At 37.4% G+C, this 13,715-nt stretch overlaps 1 protein-coding gene across 5 annotated transcripts in view; it reads left to right on the top strand.

Annotated features, from left to right (window-relative positions):
• SNX14 (sorting nexin 14) overlaps positions 1-13,715 on the top strand; it is a 100,541-nt gene that overhangs the window by 71,649 nt on the left and 15,177 nt on the right. For 3 of the 5 annotated variants that reach the window (XM_062186452.1, XM_062186451.1, XM_062186457.1), the window contains 3 exons: positions 5,354-5,465; positions 9,516-9,556; positions 9,694-9,813. The exons of 1 other annotated variant lie outside the window; for it this stretch is intronic. In XM_062186452.1, the coding sequence (XP_062042436.1) occupies positions 5,354-5,465; positions 9,516-9,556; positions 9,694-9,813 (273 nt within the window). Of the gene's footprint in view, positions 1-5,353; positions 5,466-9,515; positions 9,557-9,693; positions 9,814-12,837; positions 13,058-13,715 lie in introns of those variants that run through there. One more of the 5 variants, XM_062186456.1, reaches the window with a different exon arrangement.

The following is a 13,715-nucleotide window of genomic DNA, read 5'->3' as shown; positions in this document are numbered from 1 at the left end:
GACAGAATCCGGTGCCCTGACCGGGACTAGAACCTGCTGTGCCGGCGCCACAGGCAGAGGATTAGCCTGTTGAGCCATGGTGCTGGCCTGAGATCTTTTTTTTAAATGTAAGCAGTTATTGTGATACATTTCACTCTTAATACTGCATTTGCTGTATTTCATACGTTTTGATATGTTGTGCTTTCATTTTCAGTTGTTTCAAGAAAGCTTTTTGGCTTTATTTTCTCAGTGATCCATTGTTATTCAGTAGCATATTTAATTTCCATGTTTAAGCCTTTGTAGTCTGAGAAGAATACAAAGTATGATTTCAATCTTTTTAAATTTACTGAGACTTCATTTGTGGCCTGATATATGGTCTGTCTTATGAAATGTTCCATATGCTGATGAGAATATACATGTATGTTCTGTAGCTATTGTATGAAATGTTCTGTAAATGTCTATTAGATCCATTTGCTCAATATTAGTGGTCAACTCTGATGTTTCTTTGTTGATTTTCTTTCTGGGTGATCTGTGCATTAAAATTCCCCACTATTATTATATCGGAGTCTATTTCTCCCTTTAGGTCTAATAATATTTTTTTGTGTGTGTCTGGGTGGTCTTGTGTTGGATGTATATATATTTATGACTGTTATATCTTCTTGCTAAATTGTTTCTTTTATCAATGCAGAATATATTTGTCTCTTTTTATAGTTTTTGATTTAAAATATTTTATTTGCTATGAATATAGCTATATGAATATAGCTATTCCTGTTCATTTTTGGTCTCTATTCACATAATATATCTTTCTTTTTCTTTTTTTTTTTTTAACGTATCTTTATTTATTTATTTATTTATTTTTGAAAGGCAGAGTAGATAGTGAGAGAGAGAGACAGAGAGAAAGGTCTTCCTTTTGCCGTTGGTTCACCCTCCAATGGCCGCTGCGGCCGGCTCATCGCACTGGTCCGAAGCCAGGAGGCAGGTGCTTCTCCTGGTCTCCCATGTGGGTGCAGGGCCCAAGGACTTGGGCCATCCTCCACTGCCTTCCCGGGCCATAGCAGAGAGCTGGCCTGGAAGAGGGGCAACCGGGATAGAATCCGGCGCCCCAACCGGGACTAGAACCCGGTGTGCCAGCGCCGCAAGGCGGAGGATTAGCCTGTTAAGCCACAGCGCCGGCCTATATGTGGCTTTCTTTACCTGTGAAGTGAGTTTCTGGAAAGCATCTTATAGTTGGGTCTTGTGTTTTGTTGTTGATGTTGTTGTTGTTATCCATTCAGTCTACCTGTATTTTTTTGACTGAGCCTTTTACTCCCAAATCTGGAAATATGGACACCTCAAAGGACCTTAACCAGACTCGACCAAAAAAGATCTTCTCCAAGGCAAATTATAGTGAAATTGTAAAAGTTGAGGAAAAGGAGAGAATCTTGAAGATAATAAATGAAAAACATGCACTTACTTACATGTAAAGGAATAGAAAAAATTAGTTCTTATCTATCAGTAGTAACCTTGAATGTAAGTGGGCAATGTTGATAGATAAAAACTAACTCCTGTCATTTTGTTGATTAGTTACTGATTGTATCTGCTGGTAGTGAATTTTATACTTTCATATGTTTTCATTATGTTTACTTTTTTTAAAAAAAGGATTTATTTTATTTATCGAAAGAGTTACAGAGAGAGGTAGAGACAGAGAGAGAGGTCTTCCATCCACTGATTCACTCCCCATGTGGCCACAATGGCCGGAGCTGCACTGATCTGAAGGCAGGAGCCAGGAGCTTCTTCCAGATTTCCCATGTGGGTGCAGGGGCCCAAGGACTTGGGCCATAGCAGAGAGCTGGATTGGAAGAGGAGCACCTGGGACTAGAACCAACACCCATATGGAATGCCAGTGCTTTAGGCCAGAGCTTAAACCCACTGTACGACAGCGCTGGCTCTCATTATATTTACTTTTAATCTGGGACACTTGTCAGGATTTCTTATAAGGCTGATCTTATGATAAATTCTCTCAGTTTTTGCTTATTTGGGAAATACTTTATTTCTCCTTTACTTTTAAAGGCTAGCTTGGTGGATATAATATTCTTGGTTTGAAGTGGTTTTTTTTGTTTGTTTGTTTGGAAATATTTATATCAGAATGATGAAACTAAAGGTTAGAGACAATGGATGTCATTAGTTTAGACAGTAAAACAGCATTAGTTTATTGTAAATGAGACATGGAAACTATTTGTATGATGCCATTTCTATAGAAATTTCAGTCTACATATTTTTCAAGAATGCCACAGTCTTTAAATAAAAATCTTTGTGCTGTAGAACTACTTTGGTGCCTCTGTATTCTGGAAGAAGAACTTTATCTCCAACTTTCACATTATCTGGTTAAATCTCTCCACCTGCTTTCCTTTAAAGTCTGACCCAACAGTTGTAACTGTTGCTTGCAGTACTTTTCCTTAATATTTTTCTGGAAGCAGAGTACATTCTTTGGTTACAGTTTCCGTGGCACTTTTTTTAACCAATACTCTATCAAAGAGTGAAAGAAGCTTCCTAAATCCTTGTCCTGCCATGGTCCTCGCATTGCAGCTCCTACTCTGCTCTTGCACCACTGGAAGGAGAGACTCTACCGCCTCTTTTTTTTTTAATATTACAATTTTTTACAAAGACTTATTCATGTATTTTGAAAGAGTTACAGAGAGAGAGAGAGAGAGCAAGAAACAGATCTTCCATCTGCTGATTCACTCCCTAGATGGTCATGGTGTGCAGCGTTGGTCCAGGTTGAAGCCAGGATCCAGGATCTTCATCCAGGTCTCCCAAGTGGGTGCAGGGGTCCAAGCACTTGGGCCATCTGCCACTGTTTTCCCAGGCCATTAAGCAGGGAGCTAGATTGGAAGTGGAACTAACACCAATAAGGGATTCTGGCATCGCAGGTGGCGGCTTTACCTGCTATGCCATCATGCAGGCATTCCTTCCTCTATCCTCTTTACTGAAGCTTTTCCTCAGTCTTGTAGAAATACAGTTCTTCCCTGATCTGATTTTTTTCCTGCCTGGGGTGGATGCAGATCCTCTCTATTCAGCTATCTTAATCCCTCTCTGTAACTGTTGTTATTATTTCAGTAGATGATACAGCCAGCTTTAGTTATTTATTTGAGACATGACTCTCCAAGATTAAGGATTATCTTTCTTCATTAAGAAAAGAACACTACCGAGAAGATACTTTGTTTTTTTAAAACGTTTATATTATTGGGGCCTGGAATTTATAGTTTTTATTAATTGTTAATTTAGGTAAATTTAGATTTCTCCTAACCAAAAATCAGTGCTTTTTAAAATGGTCAACATTTAATTTTCTGTGTCTGAACTGATGAATGCCTTCAACTCAAAAATATTTTCTATGCAATATTTTGGTGATCTGAAATTTGAAAAATAAGATCACTGTAAGATTTAGAAATATAACAGAGCTATGCTTTTGTTGGTAAGCAATAACACATTTTTTAAAAAAATTAATTATTTGAAAGGTAAGATGACAGAGAGGGAGAAACAAAGAGTAAAAGGGGGTGGGGAGAGAGAGAGAGATATCTTCCATCTGCTGGTTCACTCCCTAAATGGAGGCAACAATGAGGGCAGGGCTAGGCCAATGCCAGGAACCAGAAACTCCACTGGTAGGGGCCCAAATTCTTGGGCCATAATATGCCTTTTCCAGGCATATTAGCAGGAAGCTGGATCAGAAGTGGAGTAGCTGGGACTCGCACAGCATCCCAGTTGGTGGTTTAACCTGCTGTGCCATATGCCAGCCCCAAGCTATTGCTTGAACCAACTTATTTTTTCTGAGAACTAGAGCATTTCATTCTAGAATAAATATTTTCTGCTAATGTACATTTAAACTAGAGGTAGTTGATCTGGTGTTTTGTTTATGTAGCTTTCTGTCTGAAAGAGTTTTATGGGTCTGGCGTTGGCAGTACAGTGGGTTAAGCCAACACCTGCACTCAGGCATTCCATATTAGCAATTGTTTAAGTCCCAGCTGTTCCACTTCTGCTCCAGCTCCCTGCTAATGTGCCTAGGAAAGCAGTAGAAGATAGCCCAAGTGCTTGGGGCCCTGCATCCACGTGGGAGACCTAGATGAAACTCCTGGCTGCTGACTTTAGCTTGGCCCACTTCTAGCTGTTTGTGGCCATTTGGCTAGTGTAGCAGATGGCAAAATCTGTCTTTCTCTCCCCTTCTCTCTAACTCTACCTTGCAAATAAGTAAAATAAATCTTTAAAAAAAAGTTTTATAACTTTTATGGTTATAGAACTGAGTATTACAGAAGACTGATTAATTTTGATGTGTGAAAGTCAGCTTATCTTGATAGAAAATAGTGTTTCAAGAACAGACAACAGAATTTCCAAGTTATTTCACATTTCTACATTCAGTTTTCTGCAAAATCATTTCTGTTGACTTAATTATCAAGGAAGTTTTAGGATATTAGAATACTTATTTTGTAGTTAAGAAACCAAGAGGTAAGATTAGCTAATGTTTAGTCTTCATGTTTATCAGATGCTCTATGAAATGCTTTATATAGTAATATAAAATAGATAATTTTTTAAAATTTATTTATTTTTATTTGAAAGAGTTAGAGAGAGAGAGAAAAACAGAGAGGAAACTTCCATCCACTAGTTCACTCCACAGATGACCACAATGGCCAGGGCTGGGCCAGGCCAAAGCCAGGAGACAGGAGCTTCTTTTTTCTTTTTTTTAAAAAATGTTATTTAAATTATACAGGTTTCATGTATTTCATATATACAGATTTGGGAACATAGTGATACTTCCTACCATATACTCCCAAATAGTATGAAGAAAACAACACTGTTCTTTAGCAGAAAAGACATGGGCTGTAAACAATCATTGAATTTCAAAATGTCCATTTCACTCCTATTTGGAGTCTCCCACAGGAGCTGCAGTGGTCCATCTACTTGAGCCATCTTCCACTGCTTTTCCCAGGCCATTAGCAGGGAGCTGGATCAGAAGTGGAGCAGCTGGGTTTTGAGCTGGCACCCATATGGGATGCTGGCACTGCATGCAGCGGCTTAACCTGCTACTCCACAGTGCTAGCCCTGTAGGTATTGTTGTTATCCCCATTTTAAAGACGAGGAAGCTGACTGTTGGGCAATTTAGGACGTTTTCTGAGGTTACCTATCTAGCAAATGGAAGGGCCAGATTTTAAATCCTATACATGTCTGATTGTAGAGGCCAAGGTTTTACCTGCTGTGCTTTGCTGTTCTCTCTATAATTGTGGTTGTTTGTTGTAAGTATAAAAAAGCTTTTGGGAATTTGAAATTGTTTTTTAAAATCACTTTAGTATAGTTTTGATTATCCTTTTAGATTTTTAAGCTGTGCTTTTCCCTTTTTCTATTTAAGAAACTTCTGCAGCATCCAGAACTGAGTAATAGTCAACTTCTAGCAGACTTTCTGTCCCCTAATGGTGGGGAAACACAGTTTCTTGATAAGATACTACCAGATGTAAATCTTGGTAAGTCAATGTAGAGAATTTTACATGAGTATAAGAAAATAAATTGAAAAGTATTAGGGTTTCCAGATTAACTTAGAAAAATAGTTTATATAGTATAGCCATGTGGTAGACTCCAAAGGCCTTATTTCTGCATTTTGATCATGAAATAATGATGTTACTCTGCCTATTTTATGAGTTTGATTATTTAAAAAGTCACTTTTAGCCATATATCCTATCACATAAAATTATGTTGGCCAATGTGGTTTTGCCTTTGCTTTCTAAATGTAAAATGAGATAATACTTCTGCATATTTAAATACATGCTTTCAGAATATATTGAGTTATGTCTCAATAGAAATCTCCAAAAAGGTCAGATATGTTAACATTTGACTTAGTTTAAGACTCAGGTGCTTTTTACTACATCGTTAAGTTATGTCATATCCTTTTATTTTGTATTCTAAAGCATTGTAAATATGCCATTTTAAAACTTACTTTTAATGGGGGTACAACTTATAGTAATAATTCCAATAAGTATATAAACTTATTTTAATTCACTTTAGTTAATTTTAATGGCATTCTGAGCAAATTTCACTCTGGTACTTCTTTCTGTGCATGACTTTTATTTACAGTTTAATTATTGACTATATAACTTAGACATGAAAAGTACACATGAGATATGTGGAAACATTTCGGGTTTGAATCTCAGTGTTTTAATTTGTTTTGATTTTTTAATAACAATTTAGAAAAATTTATAAATAAAGTCTTGATTCTCAGTTTCAAAGTAACTTTGTAATGATTAAAATCATTTTGCAGTCTGTAGCTTGTCTTACAGCAGTATGATTTTATCTTTAAAAATTTTATTTACTTTAATTTTATCTGGAATGTATGGAGATACAGAGAGAAACAGAGAAAGAAAGAGATCTTCATTTGCTAGTTCACTCCTTGAATGTTCTTAGGAGCCAGAAGACCCCAAGTTTTAGGTAATCACTGTTGCCTCCTAAAGTGTGCATTAGCAGGAAACTGAAATGGAAAAAAAAGCCGAAACTTAAGTCTAGGCATTCTGATAAAAACAATATGGGGTGCCCCAAATGGTATGTTTTAACCATTATGTCAAATGCCTACTCCCACTAGTACTATTTTAAAGGAAACTGAGGATGTGTCAGAGCTTACATTTGATCTATTTTTAAAATGTTAATTAACATTTACTATGGTAGATATAAAATTCCTCCTCAGATTACACTTTGCTGGAAAATGAAGACATTTATTATACTTCTTTTCAGAAAATATTTTTTGTGTTATAATATTTGAATATTTAATTCTACCTGTTACTTTTGTATGAATTATTATTATAGTTTTCTTAAATAGCCACAGGGTCAACAGAAATCAGATATTTGTTTTCTCTTTACCATTAATATATTACATACATAAATATAAGCAGACATTGTGGTGCAGTGAGTTTGGCTGCCACTTGTGATACTGGCATCCGGTATTGGAGAATGATTTGAGTTCCAGCTGCTCCATTTCTGATAGAATTCCCTGCTAATGTGCCTGGGAAATCAGTGAAAGATGCAAGTGCCTGGACCCTGGCCACCTATGTGGAAGACCCAGATGAAGTTCTGGGCTTCCGCCTGGAGCGGCTCCAGCTATTGTAGCCATTTGGGAAGTGAACCAGTGGATGGGAAGATCTCTCTGTCACTGTGCCTGTCATACATATATTCAATTAAATAGTAATTTTGACATTTTTAGTGAATTATCTAACAAACCCTTTGGATTGCACATATTCTGCTTTGGAGACTATTGGTTTAAAAATCTGCTCCATGGGTGGCCACATTGTGTACCACATTGTGCTTATGTACCACATTGGAATACCTAGGTTTTTTTCCCAGCTCCAGTTCTAGCTCCTGAATCCAGCTTCTGTTAATGCACACTTAGCTCAAATAATTGGATTCTTGCCTCCCAAGTGGGAGGCTTGCTTTGCTTTCCTGGCTCCTAGATACATCCTTGATCTAGTGATCTAGTCCCTAGTAATGCAAGCATTTGGAGAATGAACCAGCGGATGGAAGCTCATTTTATATATCTCTGTTTTTCTCTGCCTCTCTTTGATGAAAGAAAAAAAAAAAAAACTGCTCCATAATCCCTGTCCCACCTGCTAATCATCAGTGACCTCATTTTCTTACTCTTCATCTTCTTGACCTCCCCATACCCTTCTACCCTTTAGAAATTCTCTAGCATTCATACTATGTTAACTGTTCATGCCTCTTTCTGTTCCTCCATTTTTATTCCGTACAGTCTTCCCCTCTTTGTGTGCCTAAGTAATGGTGTTTCCCAAGACACTCCTCAGTTTTCTTCTGGCCAGTCTCAGAAAAACTTATTTTAGTTATTTCCTGTAAATACATGTTTACAAATACAGTTTGACCTTTAGTTAGGCTTTTCGAATAACCAATTGAACATTACCATCTGATCTCCTTTTTTCTTTTCAGAACCAACCTTTACTTTTTAATTGGTACTACAGTTATCTCAGTCGCTCTTGTAACTTTTAGTATTACCTTGGATTCTTTCAGTCATGCTTTCACTAAACATCTGTTTTGTTTTCCTGGATTGTGTCAGTTTTATCTTTTTGATATCTGAGTCATACCTTATTATTCCTTCTTTATTTAAAAAATCTTAAAAGACATATAAAAGTTATATATATTTACAGGATACTATATGATGATGTTTTGTTACATGTATTCATCATGTAGTTTCCAATCCAGGTAAATTATTTATCCTGTCAAGCATTTAACATTTCCTTATAAAGAAGAAATTCAAAAATCATGTTTTCTAGTTTTTTCCAAGATATATATATATATATTATATATATAGTACTATATATATAATATATATATATATATATAGTAAACTCACATTATCTCTGCCTTTATTGTCACTAGAACCCAAAAACTTACTCTTATCTAGCTATAACCAAGTACCCATCAGTCAACCTTTCCCAGTTCCTTTCTCCACACTATCATTCCTTAACTTATCATTACCTTAACTCAGACAAGAGTCTGGACCTGTATTTAGTTTCCTGAATTCCCATCCTTCTCCTACCCTCAACCAGTTTTCTTATGTATCACGACCAGATTAGTCTCCCAAAAATACAGCTTTGATCATACCTGAAAACCTGTGTATAAAGACATACATTTTTACTAAGAGTAGGAAAAATGAAATTTAAAGATCCACTACTGTTTGTTAATTAGTTGTGCAAAGAGCACAGTTTGCTAACACATTGTACTGGCAAGTTTATGGAATGGTATAGCAATTCTTGAAAACTTTCTTCTAGCTTTTGTATATCTTGAAATATATATTCATCATTTTTAAAAATCTTTTGAAAACATTTCTTATGGAAACTTTTGAAATGTATACAAAGTAAAAGAAGTATTATAATGAACTTCTCACTATTTATTTTTTTTTTATAAAAATTTATTCATTTATTTGAAAGTTACACAGAGAGAGGAGAGGCAGAGAGAGAGAGAGAAAGAGAGGCCTTCCATCTGATGATTTACTCCCCAATTGGCTGCAATAGCCGGAGCTGCGCCGATCTGAAGCCAGGAGCCAGGAGATTCTTCTGGGTCTCCCATGTGGGTGCAGGGGCCCAAGGACTTGGACCATCTTCTACTGCTTTCTCAGGCCACAGCAGAGAGCTGGATCAGAAGTGGTCCAGGTCTCTAACCGGCACCCAAATGGGATACAGGCGCTTCAGGCCAGGGTGTTAACCCACTGCGCCACAGCACCAGCCTCTTCTCATTCTGTTTCAACAGTTGTCAACATTTGCTTTGTTTTCATTCATTACCCCACCCCTCACCTCTCTGAATTAGTTTGAAAACATAAATCCCCAGTTTCATTATTATAAATAGTTTAGAATACCATATTATTATAAATTTCTGTTGAAATGGTCAATTATAAATACTTTTTACAGTTTTATTTTTTGCTTTTCCATTGAGTATTTATAATTACTTAATGAAGTATTCATATAAGCAATTATGAACTGTATTGTGCCTTTATAAAGTTAACCTTTTACTTCCAATTACAGGGAAAATTATAAAGTCAGTTCCTGGAAAACTAATGAAAGAGGTAACTGATTTATTTTGATTCTATAGCATTATAGTCATAAACTTTTTAAAAATTGATGAATTTTAATGGCTTATATGATACTAAAAATCTTAATTTTGATTTTTGATTTTTCTGTAATGACCTCTGTACCACGACAGAAAGGTCAGCATTTAGAACCTTTCATCATGAATTTCATTAATTCCTGTGAATCTCCAAAGCCTAAACCAAGTAGACCAGAACTGACCATTCTCAGCCCTACTTCAGAAAACAACAAGAAGGTACTGCTCATTACTTTAAAGAGTCATTAAGTTTCAAGTTCTCCTGCTTGAGATGATTTTTCTATCACAGGGGAAATGAATGCTTTGTTAATGGAAAACCTTATAATTTACATTACCTTTATATGGAAATCATTTGCATAGTGTAAAGAGGGTATCATGTGTAGCTTCTTGGTTCTTTGCTTTAATATGGAAAATGTGTTTTTTTAAAGATATTGTGTTTACATACAGACTTCTGTCATTTCTATATTTAGGGATTCCTTTTTTAAAGATGTATTTGTTTGTTTGAAATACAGAATGAGAGAGGGGAAGAGAGAAAGAGAAGAAGAGAGAAATGTCCCATCTGTTGGTTCACTTCCCAAAGGCTTCAATAGTCAGGGATGGGCCAAACCAAAGCCCAAAAATCCAGTTGAATCTCCCATGTGGGTGGCAGTGGTGTAAGTACTTGGGCCATCCTCTGCAGTCTTCCTAAGCACACTGGGGAGCTGGATCAACAGTGAGCAGCTGGAACTCAGACTAGGCATTCTGATAGGGGATGTGGGCGTTCCAAGTGGCAACTTAACTGCTGGCCAAATACCTACCTTTGTATCACCCTGCTTTGTATCTGTTGCTGTGTTACAAACCACCCAAAAATTAGTGGCTTAAATCAACAACTGTTGATTTTACTTGTTTATGATTCTGTGGGTCAACATTTTGGACTGGACTTAGCTGATTATACTGCAACTGATCTGTAATCTTGGCTTTTCTTGGTCTGGATGACCAAAGATGACTTTGTTTACATGTCTGGTGAAAGTTGGTTCTGCCTGTTGGCTGGGCCCTGTGTCTTCAACAAACAGTATTCAAGTCACATAGTAGCAGCATTCTAAGATAGGTAGATACATAGATTGGTTTATGTATGTATGTATGTGTGTATGTATGTGAAAGGCAGAGTTACAGAAAGATATTTTCCATCCACTTGAGCATTCATTAGATAGCCACAATGGCCAGGGCTGGCCCAGGCTGAAGCCAGGATCCCAGAACTCCATCCTGGTCTCTCAGGTGGGTGCAGGGGCCCAAATACTTGGGCCATTTTCTGCTGCTTTCCCAGGCACAAGAGCAAGAAGCTGGATTGGAAGTGGAACAGACAGGACTCCAACTGGTACCCAAATGAGATGTCACCATGAAATGGCAGCTTACCTGCTATACTACAATAGCAGTCCCAATAACAGTAGTATTCTAAGAGGGGAAGCCTCAAGCACAACTTTGCAGGCTTACGTTTGCTCAACGTTTTACTCAACATCTGTCCCATTAGCTAATGTAAGTCATGTAGTCTAGTTGGTGTGAGAAGGAACACACAAAAGAGATTGGCTACAGAAAGGCATGATACTTGGGGCTGTTACTTTTACAGTTTGCCTCAGTTCTATCAGTTTTGTAAAATTCTCAGTTCTGTACTTTTTAGATATTATCTTATCCTATTCCCCCCCTCCCCCTTTTATTCTTTTGACAAGCAGAGTTAGACAGAGAGAGAGAGACAGAGACAGAGAGAAAGGTCTTCCTTCCGTTGGTTTACCCCCCAAATGGCCGCCATGGCTGGCACACTGCACCAACCCGAAGCCAGGAGCCAAGTTCTTCCTCCTGGTCTCCCATGCTGGTGCAGGGCCCAAGCACTTGGGCCATCCTCCACTGCCTTCCCAGGCCACAGAAGAGAGCTGGACTGGAAGAGGAGCAACCAGGACAGAATCTGGCACCCCGACCGGGACTAGAATCCGGGGTGCCGGTGCCTCAGGGGGAGGACTAGCCTAGTGAGCCGCGGCGCCGGCCTATCCTATTCTCTTTTAAAAATATTGTTTCATCTGGCTATTTAAAATTTTAAATTAACATGTAATACTTATACATTTTTATGGGGAACAGTACAGTATTTCAACACATATACACAGCATAAGCTGATTGAGTTTGGCAACAAAAATTTCATTTCTTTTGTGTTTTGAGACTACCAACTCTTTTCCATTTCTTCATATAGTATATTCTATATTATTATAAACTATAGTCACCTCACTCTACTGTGAAACACTAGGAGTCATTATTTCTATATGACTATTTTGATAGCTGTTATCTTTGTCTCCTGGAAGATTGATTTAATTCTCATTCTGTTTTCCATTTATTAACAAAATATATCAGATTTTAACTCAAATATCATCTTAAATAGCTTTCTGAGTAAATCTTAGCCCTCCTCAGTTAATGAATGTTTCCCAAAACAGTTTATTTCACTTAGTAGTATTTGTATTTTCTTTTGGGATTGTTGTAAATAAATCTTGTGATTAAATCTCAAAACTGCTTGAAATGATTTAAGAGATTCTTAAGAAATAGCTTTTTTTTTAGGTTGCCTACTATATGTGCATACTTTTATGAGTGATGAAATGTTAAAATCTAATGGGTAGGATTATGGAGAATTTTCCAGGGAAGACTTAAAGATTGAGAAATTGTGTAATTTTTTGTACTTAGAGGATATGTCTTCAAAAACTTTATGAAAGTTTGGTCAAACTAGAAATTAATTTTGCTGATGGCTTGTTAATTGGTCCAGCTTTATAGGGAAGGAATTTGTTATTACACAATGAAATCCATCAATTGTTTACATTCTTTGCCCTTGTGACCCAAATGCTAGGAATTTTTTGGAAGGAAATCTAATAGAAGAGCCTGTAATGCATGATGATGTTAATTAAAGTGTTATTTACAAAATGAAAAGTTGGAAACCATATGAAACTCAACATTATAGGAAGGATTAGTTATGTTAAAGAATATCTACTCCAGGATTTGTACCAGGTAAAATTATAGTTACGGAAACTATAAGGCAACATAAAGATATTTGATGTGGTACTAAGTGAAAAAAGCAGAATGTAATATTTTTTTGTACCCCATTGTGCATGACTATACTTGGTGATTAGATTAGTTACAGTATATGGCAATTGCGTTGTTTTTCTCCCAGTCTTTTTCAGATTTACTATATCATTACGGTTTTCTTTTTTTTTTTTCCTTTTTTTTTTTTGACAGGCAGAGTGGACAGTGAGAGAGAGAGACAGAGACGGAGAGAAAGGTCTTCCTTTTGCCGTTGGTTCACCCTCCAATGGCCACTGCGGCCAGCACATCGCGCTGATCTGAAGGCAGGAGCCAGGTGCTTCTCCTGGTCTCCCATGGGGTGCAGGGTCCAAGGACTTGGGCCATCCTCCACTGCACTCCCGGGCCATAGCAGAGAGCTGGCCTAGAAGAGGGGCAACCGGGACAGAATCCAGCGCCCCGACCGGGACTAGAACCCGGTGTGCCGGCGCCACAAGGCGGAAGATTAGCCTGTTGAGCCACGGCGCCAGCCATCATTACTGTTTTCTAATGAAAAATTAAATTAAAAATATGTAGCAGTAGGGGAATTGTTCCAGAAGATGGAATACTTTTCACATTTCTTAGTTTGGGGAAGATGTTTTAATCTTATATCTCTGAGTTAAGAATATCTGACAAAAGAACCAATAGAATGTAGGGTGTTGGTTCTTGGGACACTTTTTTAAGAAAGCCTTCAAACAATTCATCTTCAAGCAGCCAGTGTTGTAGTACAGTGGATTAAATGCCCGTATCTGTGACATTGGCATCCCACATTACCCAGTTCAAGTTGCAACCGTTTCACTTCCTATCCAGCTTCCTCCTGCTAATGTGCCTGGGAACACCACTGATGATGGCTGAAGAGCTTGAGCCACTGCCACCCAAATGGGAGACTCAGGTGCAGTTCCTACTCCTGGCTTCAGTGTGGACTAGTCTTAGCTATTGTGGCCATTTGGGGAATGAACCAGTGGATGAAACATTTTTTTTTAATCTCTGTCCCTTCTCTCTAACATTCTACCTTTCAAATAAATGAGCAAACAAATAAATAAATCTTTTAAAAT

Source organism: Lepus europaeus, chromosome 3, assembly GCF_033115175.1.
Source record: "Lepus europaeus isolate LE1 chromosome 3, mLepTim1.pri, whole genome shotgun sequence".
Taxonomy (NCBI): domain Eukaryota; kingdom Metazoa; phylum Chordata; class Mammalia; order Lagomorpha; family Leporidae; genus Lepus; species Lepus europaeus.
This window is presented reverse-complemented; position numbering and strand designations above follow the sequence as displayed.